The sequence below is a fragment of the Chiloscyllium punctatum genome, chromosome 6, assembly GCF_047496795.1.
Source record: "Chiloscyllium punctatum isolate Juve2018m chromosome 6, sChiPun1.3, whole genome shotgun sequence".
Taxonomy (NCBI): domain Eukaryota; kingdom Metazoa; phylum Chordata; class Chondrichthyes; order Orectolobiformes; family Hemiscylliidae; genus Chiloscyllium; species Chiloscyllium punctatum.
The window spans coordinates 39,422,422-39,444,434 of NC_092744.1; the positions used below are offsets into that span (position 1 = coordinate 39,422,422).

At 40.7% G+C, this 22,013-nt stretch overlaps 1 protein-coding gene across 2 annotated transcripts in view; it reads right to left on the reverse strand.

The window, feature by feature from the left end:
• The window catches only part of LOC140478893 (chloride channel protein 2-like), a 609,305-nt gene that overhangs the window by 476,250 nt on the left and 111,042 nt on the right, over positions 1 to 22,013 (reverse strand). For both annotated transcript variants that reach the window (XM_072572491.1, XM_072572492.1), the window contains exon 2: positions 21,056 to 21,212. In XM_072572491.1, coding sequence (XP_072428592.1) covers positions 21,056 to 21,212 — 157 coding nt within the window. The remainder of the gene's footprint in view (positions 1 to 21,055; positions 21,213 to 22,013) is intronic.

Here is a 22,013-nt window from a genome sequence, read left to right on the forward strand (position 1 = left end):
ATTGTCTCTGATAGCCATATTAAAAAGTCTTCAAACCAATTTGGAATCGATGGAATGGTTGAATTGTTTTGCACCAGTGCAGATCTTTTGAACATGACCTGGTCCAAGTCAGCTCACAAAGCTGCAGTGACACCTAAAATCATTGCTACACATATCCGAATGATGTACGAATTCCTGTGAAAGGCACTCGCAATCTGATTTTTCACATAAAGTTTACTCAATTCATTACAGATGTTTGTTTTGGAGGGTAAGGTAAACAAAAACTGAAGTCAGCCCTGAAGAAGGGTCATTTTGCACTTGAGACCTTAACTCTGATTCTCTCTCCACGGATGCTGCCAGAGCTGTTGAGTTTCTCCAGGACCTGATGGTTAATAGAAACAAATATGCTGACTGCTCTGACAGATCCTCAAGATATGCTATTAACTGAATTGAGTCTCAATTATAAACATTTGGTGCAGACCGTCAAGAATTTGGGAGAGAGATAGTGGATTTGGATGCTTTTGGATAAAATATGGGCCAACAGGCCGAGGTGTGGCAGATAGAATTTAATTTAGATAAATATAAAGGTGTTGCATTTTGGAAAGACAAATTAGTGCAGGACTTATATACTCAATGATAATGTCCTGGGGAGTGTTGCTGAACAAAGAGATTTTGGAGTGCAGGTTCATAGTTCCTTGAAAGTGGAGTCACAGATAGATAGGATAGTGGAGAAGGCGTTTGGTATGCTTTTCTTTATTGACCAATGCATTGAGTATAGGAGTTGGGAGGTCATGTTGCGACTGTACAAGACATTGGTTAGGCCATTTTTTGAATATTGCAGACAATCTTAATTACCCTCCGAGTGGAAGATGTTGTGAAACTTGACAGGGTTCAGAAAAGATTTGCAAGAATTTATCAAGATTTGGAGGGTTTGCCCTATGGGAGAGGCTGAATAGGCTGAGGGGTGGCCTTATAGGGTTTTATAAAATCATGAGGGACATGGATAGGGCAAGTAGACAAGGTTTTTTCCCTGGGTTGGAGGAGTCCAGAACTGGAGGGCATAGGTTTAGGATGAGAGGGGAAAGATATAAAAGGGACCTAACCTTTTCACTCAGAGTGGTGCATGTATAGAATGAGCTGCCAGAGGAATTGATGGAGGCTGGTACAATTACAACATTTATAAAGGCATCTGGATGGGTACATGAATAGGAAGGGTTTAGAGGGATATGGGCCAAGTGCTGGTTAATGGAACTAGATTGATTTAGGATATCTGGTTGGAATGGACAAGTGGGACTGAAGGGTGTGTTTCCATGCTATACATCTCTATGACTCTAAATGAACAGAGCTTAGGGTGTACATTGAAGTAGACACGCGCAACTCTGTGGTTCTTGATACAAGACAAGTGTAAACGTTCATTATTAGTCTGTACAGGGAAGCATATTGCTCCAAAAATAGCCCAGTATTAGACCAGGATCAACAATACCCTTAATAAACTGCCAGCAAAGGTGATAAGCTTTTATCAAGATACATTTTATCCATTTAAAAGACAGCTGCAACTTGGTATACCATGTATAAAACTAAAATAGGATTATGATCACTGATTTACTATCAATTGCATGACAAAGTGAGGAGGTCACCTTTTATTCTTACAGTACTTAACAATACTAGAAATAGGCTTTTCTAAAAAACAGTATGCAGATTTGTAATCAACTGGATATCATTGAATGGCTGATAATATAAAACCATTCATACCTCAAAAGATGAAGAAAATAGCAATAAAATAGCAGGGTTATTTTCTTTTGTACTCATGCACTGAACATACACAGATAGTACAGCATCTTCAATATTGACACTGGACCTAATGAAGTTTTGAGCATCGGGTCAAACATGGGCAAGGAAACCTCCTTGTTACCAGTGACTGCCTCCCCTCCAACAATTAACTAGATCTCCTCAATGTCATACACCAGTACGGAAGGCAAGGGCACAGGATGTACTCAGGATAGGAGACTTAAATGCCCATCAAGAGAAGTGGTTGAACTCACTGATGTAGGAAGGATATTCTCCTCAGGCTCAGTTTGTGGCAAACGGTGAGGGAACCAAAGTCAGAGACAAAATCCTATTTAACTTCAGCCTCACCAATGTAGATGTTGCAGACAATACTAGTTCATGACAATACTGGTAGGAATGACCACTACTCAAAGTTCCTTCTTCACTTTGAGGATATTGCGATACAATACGAAGGGTACTACCATGTCAAGTGAGCTCCATTCAGAAAATATCTAGCAGCTCTAAACTGGTCATCCCCAAGGTGCTGAAGATGTCCATCTTCAGCCATTTCAATTCACTGCATGTGACAAGAAATGGCTGACGGCATTGGATACTGCAAAGACCATGGGGCCTACTAATATCTTAGCAGTAGTATAGATGATTTGTGCTCCAGAACTACACACACCAACTACTCTTGTACAGCTACAATACTGGTCCTGTCCATAAAAATTACAACAATATCAACGCAGCCAATTATTGCCTCATCATTCTGCTCTCAGCTCCACAGTGAAGTGATGGAAGGTGATGCTGAGAGCGATATCAAGAGGCACTTACTCTGTTTGGGTCCCACCAAGATGATTTCATCAATGAGCTTACCTATATCGTAAAGGTCAGTTATAAGAATCTTCATGGATGGTTACATAGTCTACTACCCCATTCAACCTCAGCTATAAAGTGTCAAATAACATTTTTACTACACAAATCAGGAATCTGATGCAATACTCTGCACTTGCTTGGATGAGCAGAGCTCATTTGACACCTTTTAAGACAAAGCATCACACTTGATCAGCACCTCATCCACCATCAACATTCACACCAGCTCCCACCAGCACACATGGAAAGTAACGCATTCCATCTATAAAATGCACTGCAACAGCTCCTTCAAGAATTGTTCCACTTGTGCAAACTACAAGATCCAGAAGAACAACAACAGCAGATTTTTATTAAAAAATACTTACTCTGGAAATGTGGGCTTTACTGGACGGCCTAGAGTTTATTCACAATAATTGCCCTGGAGAAGGTCGAAGTGAACCATTGCAGTCCATTTGGTTATAGGTATGCCCACAGTGCTGTTTAGAAGGGGCTCCAAGATTTTGATTCAGCGATGTTGAAGGAACTGCAATATATTTCGAAGACAGTTTGTAGGCAACTTGGAGAGGAACTGCAGGTGGTGGCATTCCAATTCATCTGTAGCTCTTGTCCTTCTAGATGATGGTGCTGGTGGGTTGAGAGGGTGCTGTCTAAAGATTGTTAGTGAATTTCTGCCTTGTATCTCCTAGGTACTGAGTGTCAGTGGTGAATGTTTGAGGATGTGGTGCCAACCAAGTGGCTGTTTTGTCTTGATGTTCCAGTTTTGAAAGAGTGTTGCTGAAGCTGTATTCATCTAGGCAATTGGTAAGTATTCCATCACACTCCTGACCTGTGCCTTGTGGAGCCTAAACCAGGCTTTGGGGAGTCAAATTCCTAGCCTATGATTGGCTCTCATGGCCATAGTACTTATGTGGCTAATCCAATTCAGCTTCTGGTCAATCATAACTCCCAGGATATGGATAGTGGGGATTCACAATATCAACACTTGAATATCAAGGATTGCTGGTTGGATTCACTGTTGTTGGAACGGTCATTGCCCGGCACTTGTGTGGCATGAATGTTATGTATCAATTGTCAGTCCAAGTCTGGGTGTTGTTCGGGCCTTGCTGCACTTGGACTTGGAATGCCTCAGGATCTAAGAAGTGACAAATTATCAGTGAATATTCTCACTTCTGACCTTATGGTCAAGGGAAGGCCATGGATTAAGCAGTTGACAAAAGAATGGGCCTAGGACACTACCCTGAGGAACTACTGCCAAGATTCTTGGGGCTAATATGGCTGACCTACAACCACCACCATCTTCCTTTGTATAAGTTATAATCCAACCAACAAGCTTGCCCACTCCTCCCCAATTTCCATTAGTTTTGCTATGGTTTGTCGATGTCACATGCAATTAAATGTGATTCTGCTCATAAGATCGATTGTGTTAGGCTGCTGCTTGGCTCGTTTAAAATATAGCTCTCAAGTAGGTATTTACAACAAATTGACAATGGTTTCATGAATTTCATCATCAAACTTTGATTTCAGATTTTATTTGAATTCAAGTTCCATCATTCGCCATGGAAGGATTTGACTGCAGTTTCCCAAAACATTATCTGGTTCTCTGCATTAGTCCGGTAACAATGCTACTGTGCCATGGAAACGGCCCTGCCGCAAACTCCACTTCAGATTACACACCACCCTGGCAATACCTAATTATTCCTTCACAGTAGCTGGTGCACTACAAAGACAGCTGTCATTCCACAAACTTGCTCTTCATTACCTTTAAGGCAATGTGAAATGGGCAAAAAGTGAGGGCTTTCCCAGGGACCCTCATTCCATGAATGAGTAAAAATTATACGTCAATGTTGTTTATCTCCTTGTATATTCTGTATTTTAAACACTAAGAATAATGTTGCAAATATTTTAGATCTGAAAGCACAAAGGGCTATCTTGTGATGTTATGTAATACTGCTATAATAATAGTCAGCCAGAAGGTGGCAGGATGTACACAGCTTTAACAAAAAGGATTCAGTTTACCAAAAGCAAACATTAGTTTAGTGAATAAGGACAGTGAATTCACACAGTTTCTCTTTTAATCAGGCAACATAAAGATGGTCCTGTACTGTTACGGAAGGAGGAGGAGGATGAGCATTTTCAAAACAAAGCACCATCAAGCATTGACTTCAATTTTTAAAAAAAAGTTAAAAAGTACCAGTAAGAATGGTTGCTTTGGGAACCTGTGGAAAATGAGAAATCTTACAATGACTCCTTCACAATTAAAGCTACAAAACACATCGATTTAATTTTTATATTTAACCCATTTTTTTCTAAATCAACCTTTTCAGGGGTGTTATACACACCTCTGGAGCAGGAGGGACTTAAACCTGGCCCTCCCAATCCAGGGAGAGGGACACCAAAAATAAAAAGAGTAGAAAGACTAACGGAGAGCAATATTACTCTGTTCTTCAAAAGAAGGGAACACAAGAAAAATTAGCAGTGGGGAAAATGCAAACCCATCTTGCAAGACACAATTACTATTACCTGATAGTTGAAGTCAATTCCAATACCTCTTGCTTTAGTAATCTGTTGGACATGCCAGAGGACAACTGAAAGTATTGATCAAAGCCATCAAATGCAGATAATTATTTGCTGATAAGCCAGGTTAGTTAACTAATTTCTAAATGAAAGACATTTGACTTGGGATTCCAAGTATAAACAAGCTATTGTAAATTTAGTATCTGTGAAATCTCCATTGGAATCTTAAAGGGACAATCACTGCATGTCCTCCTTGACCCTCAGCTGTCTTTGGCATATTCAACAATTCTGCCCATTCCTTCCACTGCCTCAGTCGTATTTCTATTGTTCATTTCCACTCCCACCAATCCCGTTGTAGTGATCTCAAGCAATGGGCTGTCTCTTCCTAGATCTGTACTTTTAACTTTAAAGGACACCAAAAGGTGACAGATGATGTGGCTTTTGTCTTCAAGTTTAAACGAACAAAGTTAAGACTTAGCAAGACACAAAAGCAGAAAAGTAATTAAGCAGAGGTTGAGAGAGATAAAGCCATATATTATTGATTTACGTTTAGAATTTGCCAGCATGATTTTGGAAGAAGTCATCAAAAAACAACAAAAATGAGGAAGGATGGGATCAAGCTTACTGCCACAGATTTCATCACCTTTCTAGAGACTGTCTTAGTTTGAATCAGATGATGCGCATTGTCAATATTCTAACTGACTCATTAGATTTTTGTCACTATATCTTCTCCATTATTTTCTGCCTCTGATTACCTGTCTCTGCCCAGTCTTAATTCACCTAATGTTGAAACTCTTACACAGCTTCATCAACTTTGGGTTCACTTATTCCAATACTGTCCTAGTTGCCTTCCCATCCAAAACCCTGCTGCTCAAATTTCACTTAACAGCAAATTATTGTTGGTCATTCATCCTAGTCCTTGCTGATACCCTGCTCTCCTCCTATTTCAAAATTCAAATCGTTCTTTCTTTTAACTTTCCTTAGCTGATAACACATTCCATTTCTGGTACCGTCAGGTCAGACCAATGTCTCATTCCCAAGACACTAGACTGTTGTGCATTCTGACGGTGTTCCCATTGCTTTAGCTTCTTATACATATGCCCTGGGATTCACAACACAAACCCTTCAGCCTACCCACATCTCTAAAACCCTCTTTCAAGCCAAGCTTTTTTGACTAACCCTCACAATTATTACTTTTTGACTCTGCATGCAGATCCTTGCTCCATGCTGAAGGATATTTTAGTAATAGGTAAGTGTAGGTTGATGCTGCTATCGATAGTTTGGTCTTAGCAATTCATTTCAGCCCAGAAAATGCTGAAATTCATTAGTTATTTTAAAAGCTAAATGGCTGGGCCATGATACCACCTCTCACAGTGACAGGTTACCATGTCTGAGACCTGGGAGCATTTGTTTTCTTTGGAAAAATTCAACTTACTCAGGTGCCTCAGCTTCTCTATACAACCACCGCCACATTGAAAGTCAAGCAAACACCAGTTTCATGCTCCACATATTTAAAATCAGAGAAACATACCACTATGTTCAGTAACTACCACATGCAGGCATGGGACTTGGTAATATTGAAATATCAAACCTCTTTGGTAATGAGGACTGCAATGTGACTGGAATTGACAAACCCACCATCATGCACAGTGCAGAATGCAACAATGCATCCAAAGAGAAGCAGCATTCAGATTGAAAAGCCAATTTCATTTTTGCTGTGTTTCCTTGCGAGTTGAGTAGAGCAACAGTGTCACTGCAAGGTCCACATCCAAACCTTGAGCTTCCCTTAATTGAGTTAAATTCTGGTCACCCTGCCATTGGAAGGATGTTATTAAGCTAGAAAGGGTGCAAAAAAGATTTACAAGGATGTTACTGAGACTGGAGAGCTTGAGTTAAGGAGGTTGGATAGGCTGAGACTTTTCTTCTCTGGAGGTTGATGGGTGACCTTGTAGAGGTTTATAAAATCGTGAGGAGCATAGATAAAAATGGTGAACGGCAAGGGTCTTTTCCCCAGAGTAGGTCAGTCCAAAACTGGGGGGGAGTCATAGGTTTAAGGTGTGAAGGGAAAGATTTAAGAGAGTCCTGACTTTTTCGTGCAGAGGGTTGTGTGTATGGAACAAGCTGCCAAAGGAAGTGGTAGCAATGAGTACAATTACAACATTTAAAAGAAGTTTGGACAGGAGCATGGATAGGAAGGGTTTAGAGGGATATATACCAAATGCTGGCAAATGGGGGCAATTCGGTTTAGGAAACCTGCTCGACATGGACAAGTTGGGTCTAAGGATCTATTTTTGTGCTGTATGACTAAGAATTCCCCTTTTCATTCCCACACATTTTTACCTCTCCCCAGCAGCAATCTCCTGCTTTATAATCATTGAAGCAAGGCCCCAATATTGATATCTCTGAGATCTATAAAGCAAACTTTCCCTCATGCACTCCACCCAATGTTAAAGTCAGATCATAAGCTTCAGAAGGTCAAATTACTCATTGTATCTTGCAGCACTTTGATTCTTATCTGCATGCTCTGTACACACACAGTATGGCTTATCTTGACGGGTATGAGAAACAGCATGTCTGAGTGCATGTGAAAATGTTGGACATTGCAGATGAGCGATACATTATTTTACAAATGCTAAGTCTACTTTCCTTTAAATATTCACAGATGATTTCCTATTCCACCTTGAACAAGAGTCAAAGTTATCATACCGGATTATTTTGATTATCACTCAAAATAAATTTGAAACTGATGCACTATTTGCAACCCAAATTGGATCTGTTAATAAACACTTCAGCACACATCCATGTCCTGCTACATGGCCTGAGGAGACAAACAGTTGGAGTTCCCACATGCTGGGCATGTCAAAGAATGAAGGCTACTTTACAATAGATCATTAGACAATCCAGATTCAATCTGCCTCTTCTGTGCAGCATACCTTGCATACCTGAGAAATGCACTAAAACTATCCTTAGACAATCCCTCAGAATCAAGAGAAATCTAATTTGATGGGTTTGGACACAACTGATGAATCCAATGCACAGTTTGTAGACTCAGCCACGTTCAGGTCAGTTTGGGAGGGGTGAACAGATAAATTGTTTGGGAGGTTTGTGCACTCAGTCAGAAACCTCAAACTGGCCTCAGTATTTATCCATGGTAGATTTTCTTTCAGAAAAGGTTTCCTCCATTTATGTCAGTAAGGAATCTTGATTCAGCAGAGACAGTTGACCTAATCTACAATACTATGATTTCATTTTTATTTTATTTTCACAGATACTCAAATCCAAAAGTTGAGGAGTACAGTGAAAAGAGTATAATGTCACCTCACAATCTTAGGTGCAAGTACCTTGTTGCTATGAGAATATCCCGAAGGCATTTCTTCCTGGGGGGGGGGGGGGGAGGGGTCTCCTACCATGACAGAGTTCTGTGAAGAACATTTGCTTTGAGAGTCTAGTGTTAAATATTCAAATGGCATATCTGTCTCAATGTTAGGAATGTTGGTGGAAGATCTTGTGAAGTCCACTGATGGATGGTACTTAGAGTCATAGTCATAGAGATGTACAGCATGGAAACAGACCCTTCGGTCCAACCCGTCCATGCCGACCAGATATCCCAACCCAATCCAGTCCCACCTGCCAGCACCTGGCCCATATCCCTCCAAACCCTTCCTATTCATTTACCTATCCAAATGCCTCTTAAATGTTGCAATTGTACCAGCCTCCACCACTTCCTCTGGTAGCTCATTCCATTCACATACCACCCTGTGTGTGAAAAAGTTGCCCCTTAGGTCTTTTTTATATCTTTCCCCTCTCACCCAAAACCTATGCCGTCTAGTTCTGGACTCCCCGACCCCAGGGAAAAGACTTTGCCTATTTATCCTATCCATGCCCCTCAATTTTGTAAACCTCTATAAGATCAACCCTCAGCCTCTGATGTTCCAGGGAAAACAGCCCCAGCTTGTTCAACCTCTCCTTATAGCTCAAATCCCCCAACCCTGGCAGTAAAGACAAGATCTTTTGACTGGGTTGGGCGAGTCCAGAACTAGAAGGCATAGGTTTAAGGTGAGGGGAAAGATTTTAAAAGGGATCTAAGGGGCAACTTTTTCCACAGAAGGTGGTGCATATATGGAATGAGCTGCCAGACAAAGTGGTGGAGGCTGGTAGTTACAACATTTAAAAAGGCATCTGGATGGGTATATGAATAGGAAGGGTTTAGAGGACCATGTGCCAAATGCTAGCAAATGGGACTAGATTTGTTTAGAAAATCTGATCAACATGGACGAGTTGGACTGAAAGGTCCGTTTTCGTGCTGTATATCTCTTATGACTCTACGTCTGCTTTCACTGAGATGAGATCTCAAGGTATGGAAAATGATTCACATTCTCCAGGATACCATCATTGAGATGTGGAGAGCTAGTTGGAAGGAGGATTTTGTTTTGCTTGGTATTTAGTCTAAGACTCATTTTCTCATTAGAGCGAAGTGATGCCCTAGTGGTATTATTGCTTGATTGTTAATCCAGAGACTCAGGTAATGTTCTGGCAACTTCAGTTCAGTTTCTGACATGGGAGATGGTGAAATTTGAATTCAATAAAAACAAAATCTGGAATTAAGAGTCAAATGATGACCATGACTCCTTTGTCAATTGTCAGAAAAACCCATATGGAGTACTAGTGTCCTTTTTTGGTGGGAAACAGTCAGCCTTACTTGGTCTGGCCTACACGTGACTTCAGATCCACAGCAACGTGGTTGACTCTTGTGTGGTCTGGGCAATAGGGAAAGGCAATAAGTGCTGACCTAGCCAGCAATGCCCTCATCCCATGATCAAATTTTTAAAAATGCTTTAGAGAAGACTTCTGCAAATGACATGGAGCTTCGATTCAAAATGAAAATGCACACACACATACAAACATAATATACCTGTTGGAATCCAAAATTAAAGTCATATTGGTTTTGGAAGAAGGCAATGTAGATTGCTCAACACCAAAAATATTACAACACAGTGAGCGGCACGGTGGCACAGTGGTTAGCACTGCTGCCTCACAGCGCCAGAGACCTGGGTTCAATTCCCGTCTCAGGCAACTGTCTGTATGGAGTTTGCGCATTCTCCCAGTGTCTGCGTGGGTTTCCTCTAGGTGCTCTGGTTTCCTCCCACAGTCCAAAAATGTGCTGGTTAGGTGAATTGGTCATGCTAAATTGTCCGTAGTGTTAGGTGAAGGGGAATGGGACTGGGGGGGATTGCTCTTCAGAGGGTCGGTGTGGGCTTGTTGGGCCGAAGGGCCTATTTCCACACTGTAATTAATCTAATCTAATCAAAACTCAAAGACAGAAGCACCTGTAAAAGACCCACTGTCACATCAAATCTGGTAAATGCATTTTGTCTGGTCAGAAGAATGTGTTAATAACTTGTAAAAGTTATTCAGAATACAGTTAATTTGAAGACTATGATGTAGATTCTAAGGAAATAACTGTGGAACAGGTGACATCATGGAGTTTTAAACTTGACTTTGAAAAATGCTTAGGATTCTCAAGAATGCAAGACAAATCTATGACTAGTACACCATGTTACAAATGTTGCAAGCAAATGTTTTGGCACACGTTCTGGGAACTGTGGTCGAGGAGTTTAAAAAAATTTAAACAATCATCGATAACCAAGCAACGCAATGAACAGTAAATTCGGTAACAATTACTTTTACCAGTTAGATAGGTGTTTGCACAGTATGATGCAGAACACATCATCTGAAGTGTTGAGCAATTAAAATGCACACAGAAATCAATAAAAAAAATTGCAATGACCTACCTTCCTCCACTGCTTCACGCAATTTTAAAATGAAAATTCCTCATGTATCAGCTTCTTCCAGCCACATAATTAAACTATTGCCTTGATTTCTGTATGTGAAGTGCTTTGGTGACCTTTTTGCAATAAGCTGAGTTCTCATGTATTTGCTTAGGTTTTTAAAAATTTGTTCATGAGATGAGGACATTGCTGCCTTGGCCAGCAGTTACTTGCTCATCCCTAATTACCCTGGGGAGTGTGGTAATGAGCTGCCTTGTTGCAACTGCTGCAGTTCTAGTTCTCTCTAAATCAGCGGGTGTGGGGGTTAGCAAGGAGTTTGAAAATTTTTATGCAATTTAGTTCCTGGTCAGGATGGTGCGTGACTTTGATGGGAACTTGCAGGTAATGATTTCCTTGTGCATCTGCTGCCTTACCCTTTCGAGATGTTAAAGAGCACAGTAATGAAAGGCACGAAAGGAGTTTGGTGAGTTACTAACATGGATATTATAGCTGGCACACTTTGCTGCCACTGCAGATCAGTGGTGAAGGGAATCAATGTGAAGGTCATGCGAGTCAAGCTTTAAGAGATATTGGAGCTGCACTAACCTGCACAAGTGGACAGTATTCTGTGACCCTGATCTGTGCCTTGTCGATGGTGGACAGGCACAGCGATGACAGAAGGACAGTTAAGTTTCACAGATTTCCTGTGTCTGACCTACTCTTGTTGCCACATGATAGTCAGCCCATTCTTCATTCTTGTCTTTTGGATCGAAGTGCTGGGCTTCCTGATTAAGATGGGGATAATTGTGGAGCTGCCGCCTCCAGTGTACTGTTTAATTATGCACCATTCATGGATGGTGTGACAAGAAATCTGTTCCAATGGTAGTGGGATTTCATAGCCCTATCCATTGTATTCTATTTCCACTGTTTTGCATGAAGTAGACCTGAGTGATAGCTGCAACAGGTTACCAGTGCTTTTTTTTGAAAAAAATTATGCCTAGACTGTTCCTGGCACGCCCTCCTGCCCTCTTCATTAAACCAGGGTTGGCCCCATGGTTTGATGGTAATAGCAGAATGCGAGATACGGAGGTCGAATGAAACACTGAGGCCACTGATGGCCCACAGTGCCTCATGGATACCCAGCCTGAAGTTGCTAAATGTTGTTGAATGTCTGTCCCATTTTGCACAGTAATAGTGCCTCACATAATGAAGGCCATCCTCAAAATGTGAAGACAAGACTTGCTTGTCACAATGACAGTATCAGCAGGAGTGACTATTGAACAGTCACAGACACATCACCAACAGGTAGATTGGGGAGGACATTTCCCTTCTTTTTGATGCCCTTAGTGCCTGCCACAAACCCAATCAAGTAGCTATATCCTATTGGATGTGACCACCTTGGTCAGTATCAAGCCAATTCTTGTGTAGAATATTGAAGTGGACTAAACAGAGCACATTCTCTATCCTTGCCAGCCTCATTGCTTCCTCTAAATGAGGTACAACATGAAGGAGTACTGCTTCAAGATGGCAGGGGTAGTGGGGGAGGGGGTGGGGTACTGGTAGCAGTATGTGGTAAATAGCAAGACCCGTGGAACAGAATACATTCAAAGACAGAGTTCCTAATTTCAGTACAAACCCCTACATCAATAAAGAAGAATTCTGTTATTGCCAGTGCCAAGGTCAAAGCCAAAAGCCAAATGGATTTCTTTTTTTAAAACTTTATAGTTGTATCATTCAATGGAGTGCCTTGTTGGACCATTTCTAAGGGCACTTAGAGTCATCCTCTTGGACTGAAGTGACATAGAGGCCCAGAGCTTGCAAGAATGTCACCCTACACCTCTCATGGATGAGAGAGGGAGCTCACAGCACCTTTCCAAAACAAAAGCCTGTATTATGCTGGGAGAAAAGTGATGCTGGAGATCAGAGGAGAGAGTGTGGTGCTGGAAAAGTACAGCAGGTCGGGCAGCATCAAGGGACCAGGAGCAGGAGAATTGACGTTTCAAGCATAAGCTCTTTATCAGGATTCTTGGTGAAGGGCTTATGACCGAAACCTCGATTCTCCTGCTCCTCAGATGCTGCCTGATCTGTTGTGCTTTTCCACCACCACACTCTCAACTCTCTATTGTGCTGCCTGATATCTATCACTTAATCATCACAAAATCATCTGATCGTCATGACAACACTGTTTGTTGCAAATACTGTCCGAATACTATACGACAACGGTGACTACACTTCAAAAAGTGTTTCTTTGGCTAGAATGTACTTTGACATTCACAATGGTTATATATATATATATTATATATATATATATATATATATATATATGTATATATATATATATATATATATATAGACCTCAATTTCATTTTCCTGCATTATTCCCATATCCATTCATTCACACTGATTAAAAACCTATTTTCACAGCTTTGAACACTCAACAACACAGCGTTGACAGCCCTCTGGGGTAAAGAATTCCATAGATTCATGACCCTCAGAAAAGATTCTTCCTCAGTCTTAAATGGATGAACCCTTTATTCTGAGATTATACCTCTCATTCTCTCACAAGTGGAAACAAGTTCTCAGCATTCACTCTGTCAAGCTCCTAGGAATATTACCTTCCAGTGAGGTCAGTTCTCATTCGTCAAAACTCCATTGAGCATAAGCCCAACATACTTAACGTCTGTCCCCAACTGCATGGGCTCTTAAGTGTAGTACCTTTTGGAAACACAAATAAATGATGTCTTTTAAGCCTGCTTGTTCCCTCCTCAAAGAACTGTAATAAAATTTGTCAGACATGGTTTCTTCTTCGTGAAGCCACACTGACTCTGTTTGATTATATTATATATTTCTAAATGCTCTACCACTACATCCTTATAACTGACTTAAATTTTCCCAATGACATACATTAACTGCCTTATAGTTAGCTGTTTATGTCTCTATTCTTTTTCAAAGAGTGTGTTACATTTGGCAGATTTCCAGTACTCAATGACTTGTCTAGAATCTAAGGATTCTTGAAAGATTTTTACCAATGCATCCACTATCTCTGCTTCTACTTCTTTAAAAATCTTAGGATGCAGCCCATCAGGTCTAGGGGACTTGCCTTTAGACCCATTAGTTTCCCTAATGCTTTTCCTCTAGTGATAGCTATTGTGTTCATTTCCAATCCCCACTTCAGACCAAGCAGTCATCTCTAACATGCCTGTCCAAGTTGTAGACTAGACTGTGTCTTGACAGCTGTCTGGAAACAGAGTACAGACTTGCACAATCACTCTGTTTTGGTCACATTCAAGATGCACTTTAATCAAGAGATGTTACTTAAAGTTTACAAAATCTCCTGGCTAATCTGGAGATTAACAGATTAAACCATGAGTGTAGTCATAGAAACAAAGAAGCAGAAGACAGGAGTAGACCTTTGTCCCTGAGCCTGCTCCACCATTCAAGATGATGATGGCTGATCATTGAGCTCATGCACTCATCGCACCTTCTTCCCATATCCCTTTAGCCACAAGAACTATATCTACACTCTTCTTAAAAAAACATTTTGGCCTCAATTGTTTTTTTTGAGATAGGCGAAGAAATGTCTCCTCCTAAAATGTTTATCTTGTATTTTTAAACTATAAGCCCTGGTCTGGAGTCCCCTGCCATCAGGAACATCTTTCCAGCATCTAACCTGCCTAGTCTTGTGAGAATTTTATAGATTTCTACATCAGTTTTCACAGTGGAAGACACCAGCAGCATAGCAGAACTTCCAGAGAGCCAGGGGCGGATGTGACCTTACTGGCCATCACGGAGGAGGTGGTGTTGGGAAAGCTGAAAGGTCTGAAGGTGATAAATCACTGGACCAGAAGAATTACACTGCAGAGTTTTGAAGGACATAGCGGAGGAGATTGTCTAGGCATTTGTGGTGATCATTCAGGAGTAATGGACAATCACAGAGGATGAGAAAGTGGCTACTATAAGACCCACGTTTAAGACAGAAAACTAAAGGCTAGTTAGCCTGACCTCAGTTATTGGTAAAATTTGAGTCTATTATTAGAGATGAAATTGCAGAATATCATAGAATCAGACTTCCTGCAGTGTGGAAAAAGGCCATTCTGCCCATCAAGTCCGCACCAACTCTCCAAAGAGCATCTCAACCAGCCCCACACCCTGTCCCTGTAACTCCACTACGGACAATTTCACACAGACAATCCACCTAATTTGCACATCCTTGGAATGTGGGCAGAAACCAAAGTACACGGAGGAAACCCATGCAGACACAGGCAGAACCTGCAAACTCCACACAGACAGTCACCAGAGGGTGAATTAAACCCAGGTCCCTAGTGCTGTAGGACAACAGCACTAACCACTGAGGCTGCCGTGCCACACAACTTAGAAGTGCATGGTAAAATAGGGCTGTGTCAACATGGCTTCATCAGGGGAAGTCATACCTGACAAATCTGTTAGAATTGTTTAAGGGGGAGGTAATGAGCAAGTCAAGCAAAGTGGACATGGTCTGTTCAGATTTCTAGAAAGTCTTCGACAAGATGCCACATGGGAGACCTGCTAAATAAAATAGGAGCCCATGGTGTTAGGGACAAGATACTGGGATGGATAGAGGATTGGCTGATTGAAAGAAGGCAGAGAGTGGGAACAAAGGGGTCTTTTTCAAGACGGCAGCCAGTCACTTGTGGAGTTCAGCAGGGGTTAATGTTGGGATCACAACAATTCACATTATACATTAATGATCTGAATGAAGGAGGGCATTGCTGCTAAATTTGCAGATGACAAAGTTGGGTGGAGGGACAGGTCATGTTGAAGCAGCAGGGATGCTGCAGAAGGACATGGAGTCATGGAGACATACAGCACGGAAACAGACCCTTCAGTCAAACTCTTCCATGCCGACCAAATATCCTAAATTAATCTAGTCCCATTTGATCACTTTTGGCCTATAGCCCTCTAAACCCTTCTTATTCATACATCCATCCAGATGCCTTTTAAAATGTTGGAATTGTACTAGCCTCCACCACCTCCTCTGGCAGCTCATTCCATACACGCACCACCCTCTGTGTGAAAAAGTTGCCCCTCAGGTCCTTTTTAAAATCTTTCACTGCTCACCTTAAACGTATGCCCTCTAGCTTTGGACTCCCTGCAGCTGAGGAAAAAGACCTTGGCTATTTATCTTACTTATGCCCCTCATGATTTTATAAACTTCTATAACCTCAGCCTCTGACCCCACAGAGAAAACAGCCCCAGCCTCTTCTCCCTCTCTCTCCCTCCCTCTCTATAGTTCAACCCCTCCCCTCCAACCCTGGCAACATCCTTGCATATCTTTCCTGAACCCTTAAGTTTCACAACATCCTTTCTATAGCAAGGAGACCAAACTGAATGCAGTATTCTAAAAGTGGCCTAACCAATATCCTGTACAGCTGCAACATGACCTCCCAACTCCTAAGCTGACCAATAAAGGAAAGCATACACACCTTCTTCACTACCTTGTCTATCTATGACTCTACTTCCAAGGAACTATGACCCTACACTCCAAGGTTTCTTTGTTCGGCAACACTTCCCAGAACCTGACCATTAACTGCATATGTCCTGCCCTGATTTGCCTTTCCAAAATACAGCACCTTGCATTTATCTAAATTAAACTCCATCTGCCGCTCCTCGGCCCATTAGACCACCTGATCAAGGTACTGCTGTACTCTGAGGTAACTTTCTTCACTGTCCACTATACTTTCAATTTTGGGGTCACGAACACCTAGAAAAGTGCATAAAGATGTAGCAGATGGAAAACAACATGTGACAGTGAAAAGTTATGCACTTCAGTGGAAGAAGAGGTATTGACTAATTTCTAAATAGAAAAGGCTTCGGAAATCTGAAGCACAAACAGGATTTGGGAGTTCTAGATCAGGATTCTCTTAAAAGGTTAAGATGGAGGTTCAGTTGGCAGCTCAAAAAGCAAATGCAATGTTAGCATTCATTTCACTGCTGAGGCTGTACAAGGCTCTGACCACATTTGGAATACTGACAGCAGTTTTGGACACCTTATTGAAGAAAAACTGTGCTAGCCTTGGAGGCAGTTCATAGGGCTTTTGCAAGAATTACCCTAGGGATGAAGAGCTTATCATATGAGGAGAAACTGAGGATTCTGGGTCTGTACTCAGGGGAGGATCTCATTGAAATTTACAGAATACAGAGAGACCTGGATAGAACAGAGATGGAGAAGATGTTTCCACTGAGAGAGATAAGCTTCCAAGGGCACAACCTCAGAGTGAAGAAGGAATTTCTTCAGCCAGAGGGTGGTTTATCTATAGAATGTATTGCCGCTGAAGACTGTGAAAACCAAGTCAGTAAGATAGAAATATGTAAGTCAGAGATAGATAGGTTCTTGGATTAATAAGGGATCAAGGGTTATGGGAAAAGCAGCAAAAGAATGGGCTTGAGAAACTTATCAGCCATAATTGAATGGCGGAGTAGACTTGATGGGCTGAATGGTCTAATTCTGCTCCTATTTCTTATTTTGGATTTCCCCATCATTCTTCGAAATACCAGTGAATACCATTCTAACCAACTCAATCTCTACTCACATGTCAGTTCTGCCATCCCAGGAATCAACTTGCTGCACTCCCTTAATAGCAAGGCCATCCTTCCTCAAATGAGGAGATCAAAACTGCATACAATATTTCAGCCGTGGCTTCACCAATGCCCTGGACAACAGGAGCAAAGCATCCTTGTTCCTGTACTTGAATCCTTTCAGTGAAGGCTAACATACAATTTGTCTTCTTAACTGCCTGCTGTACATGCAGGCTTACTTTCAGTGAGGAGTCCACAAGGACACCCAGGTCTGTTGAATATACCCCTCCCTTAATTTACAGCCAAATAATTATCTGCCTTCTTGTTTTTGCTACCAAAGTGAATAACTTCACATATTCACATTATACTGCATCCGCCATGCATTTGGTCATTCATTCAGCCTGTCCAAATCACACTGCACCATCTCTGCATCCTCCTCAAAGCTCAGCCGTCTGCCCAGTTTGGTGTCATTTGCAAATTTTGTGATATCACATTTAGAACCGTCATCTAAAATCATTAATATATCATTTATTCCTTCGCTTTGTTACTTGTCTGTTAATCAATTTTCTATTCATCTCAATACATCACCCAATCCCACACACTTTAATTTTACACATTGTTCTCTTATGTCAAACTTTTGACTTTGTCAATAGCCTTCTGAAAACTCAAATGATATCCACTGGCTCCACTAGAAGATTAACTCTACTAGTTACATCTTCAAAATAATTCCAGTGATCAAGAACATCCAGCCATTGATGAGAATCAAAAGCGTTCTCATTTTGAATCAAATCACTTTGATCAAAAGCGCACTGGTCACCTTTGACACACCTTCGAATGGTCACCTAAAAGCTGAGCGACACTTTCCCCATTATCCTGAATGGAAATAATTCAGGACAGCTGTCTCCTTTACAATTTATAGGCTCAATAGGAGGCTGTGGAGATCAGAAACAACCTGCCTTGATACATTAGACAAATCTAGGAAAATCACTCTGGCCTACAAACACTTTCAATTAGAGAATCATAAGAATTTACTGTACAGTAGGAAGTCATTTGATCATGTCTGCACTAGCTCTCAAAAGACAACACGACCAGTCCCACTATCTAGCCCAATTTCCATAGTACTCTAACCTCATCCATTTCAAATAGATGTCCAGCTCTCTTTTGTAACCTCCTATGGAATCCACCTCCACCACTCTCTCAGGCAGTGCATTCCAAATCCTAACAACTAAGTGAAGAAGTTCTACCTCATCTCACAATGAATCTTGAAACTGTGACCTCTAATTAATGACATACCAACTAGTGGAAACAGAATGCCCTTCTTTACTCTGTCAAATTTGTTGATAATTTTGAACACCTCAATAAGGTCACCTTCTTACCTTCTCTGCTACAAGGAGAATAAGCCCAATCTTTCCAATCTTTTCTTGTATCTTAAATCCTTCATTCCTGACATATTTCTAGTAAACTGGCTAAGGCCCGATAGTTGGACCCTCATCAGCTGCTTTCTCACAAGTCCAGCAGTATTTCTTCCCTCAAATGGAGGAACTCTACTTCTGTTGCTATCACTGCTCTCCATCCTACCCCTGCTTCACCCAGTAGAGTGCAGTAAGAGGAGGATCCATCATGAGTTAGTCTGTACAAGTAAGCAACATAGGGTCAAACAAGTGAGCAATATTTTAAAAAGTGACAAATCACTCCAACAAACTCACTGCCAAATACATGCCAATGACACCAGTGTCTTGAATAATGACCCCTTTAAATCACGCAGCATGCTGTATTAAGAGTAAAATCCTTTAGGTTTTACCAAATGAATTGGGTGATTGGCCAGACTGCTGATTCTCAGTTAATAGCATCTTGTAGTTTTGTCAATGCTGCGAGATCCTCAGCCACTGGAAAGCTGAAACAATGCCAATTACTAACTGAGCAGCAACAAAAAACACAGCTATGTTTAGCCCCTACAACCTGAAGGTTTAGTAATCCCCAGCAGTCCTCCATTGTCTCTCACACCCTGCTGTGTGTAGACACAGACATCAATGTTAAAAAGTTGACCAAAAGGCAAACCCAAAGGATCATTCTCTGAACTAAAACAGCAAGCTCTTCACTTATAATCTGTGCATGGCAACAAGATCACTTTTCAATTTTTATACTAAGTACTGTAAAAGAAAAAGGTTACTTTGTCTTCAAACCACTTCACTTGAAAATGAGGGAACATCAATATAGCAGCAAATGGTTATGTAGCTTGTTTAAAACCAGATGATTACTCAGATGGTGGATTAAACATTGTCTCAAAATACTCATTGTGACATTTTCAGCTGTATTAACAAAACTGTGCCTTGTTACCATTCAAGCAGGTCTCTGAATCTTTCCCAAGTACCGTATACCTTTTTAAATTCTGTAATAAAATGCTGCCCGATTACAAGTTGTATGTTTAGAGGTTGATTTGTAAATGAGTTTGAGCAAAATCAAGAAAAATCCCTCCTCAAAGCTGGTGTAATTGTGACTGCAATTTACATCCCGATTACAACAGAGACTCTACTCTGACACTTTAAAGGACTGGAAACATCTGATAAAATATAAAATAAAAAGACTTCTCTAAATGTTAAAGTATACCTTGCTTTCTTACTTTCAGACTGCCTATTGCACCCAAAGTCAAACCTTGAATGCTCATTTTCAATCTTATCTGCGAACCAGGTTATTGTACAGCAGTTTCAGGCAGAACTCACTGAACTAAAATCTGAATATTGTGGAAAGCACCCAAGGTGTAGATTGTTAATACAAAGGTATTAAAAAATTCAAAGTTTTACTTTTAAAGTTTCAAGTGTCAAGAGTAACAAATGATAGAGAGGTCCCATTTTTAAAAAAGGCTTAACAAGCAATATAACCATCATTGTGGAGGCAAAAACTTATCCCCTCACAGGGATTTGTCTCATCCTTCCTGCTTGGATTTCTGATTATCAATTAACTTTCTCATAGGATCAATAAAATCACTTTCCTTCCTTTCCCATTTCCCTTTTGCAAACAAAGTGGTCCATGGCCAGATTAAACAACAAATAGTTTCTCTCCCCCTACTGCCAAGCAAACCCATTAATATTCCATCACAAGATTTTTCAAAACATCACTTCTTTTTGGTTTAGGACAGATTTAAGTTATTGATGATAACAAGGATACGCTTAGAAACAGGACAAGTGGTCCTCCAGTAAACATTTACCTCAATGCATTAAAAGATCAGGTAAGACATACAATCTGCCTAGGAGATACTTGGAGTTCTTCATGACGGCATCATGAGCAAAAGATCAATGCTAGCAGACATCAAGTCAAAAACAATTTACTGCCCAAACACCAAGTCCTCATCTGATGAAAACATATAACAAATCAAACTTTGTCTATAGTGTCCTTGCACATTAAATATTCGACAAGTCAATGAAACCATTATTGCCCAATCCACTTACAATTTAGATCATGGAAATGGTGTTTCAATTTAATAGCTTTCTTTAAATTACATTGTTGCCAGTCAAATAACCTATGCCAAATATTAATATTCGCTGCTACATTTTAGTTATACCATCGCACAGCCACATATATATTGTTTAAAAATGACTTACTTCTACATTTAGAACAGCGGCTCCGATCATATTCTATTAGCTCAGCACGCTTAACATGATCTCTCGAAAATATTCTCGTATGGTCCTTTTCTTGACGCAAACGAGCTGCTTCTTCTTTGGCAAATACACCCAAGTCTTGGGTATATCTGCCATACATCTGACAAGAAAATGGAAAAATAGAATCAAGTAAAAAATAAACATTGTTAACATGAAAGTAATGAAGGGTCACATTCTCATCCCAAATTCAAACTTCTATTTATCTTCATCACCTCTGTTGATTTGGTAAGCATTCAACCAAGTCAACTCTCTGCTACAACGGAACCAACTACAGACAGATTTTCCAAAGAAGGATGTCTAGAATTATTGCATTTGCTGTTGACAGATGTTGCTGAGATGCATGATTATAGTTACTTCACCACTGCACTTTTGGCACATTTTGTGGAGTGAAATTATCACTTTTTGTGACAAAACACCAGTTAGCTACAAGGACAAACCCAGTTTTAATTCTCATTTAGTCGATAAAAATGCATACCCTAGCTATTATGAATAAACAAGTTAATGGGTGGGAACTACAAATAATAAAATGGTTTTATAGAGGCGGAGAGGGCTCAGCACACAAGAAAAGTATTATGCTGTAATCAATGCCAGACAATGTGAGGAGGGGAAGCAGAGGGGACTACTGCTTATACTCACAATACTAATGTACATTGACCCTGTGTTAACAATCCTGATCTGGGACACAAAGTCACGGGTTCCCATTTCCAGATAATGAAGAAACAGACAATCTCGGCCATTACAGATTACCTTTCACTCAGCACTGTGCAGCTTGTGGAATCTTGATACATGAAGATTGGCTACTGCAATGCCCTACACTAAAACCATGATGACACTTTCTGACAGCACTATTTCAAAGAAATACTCGATGCATTTTGGAAAGTCTCAAGCATTTGAAAATCAG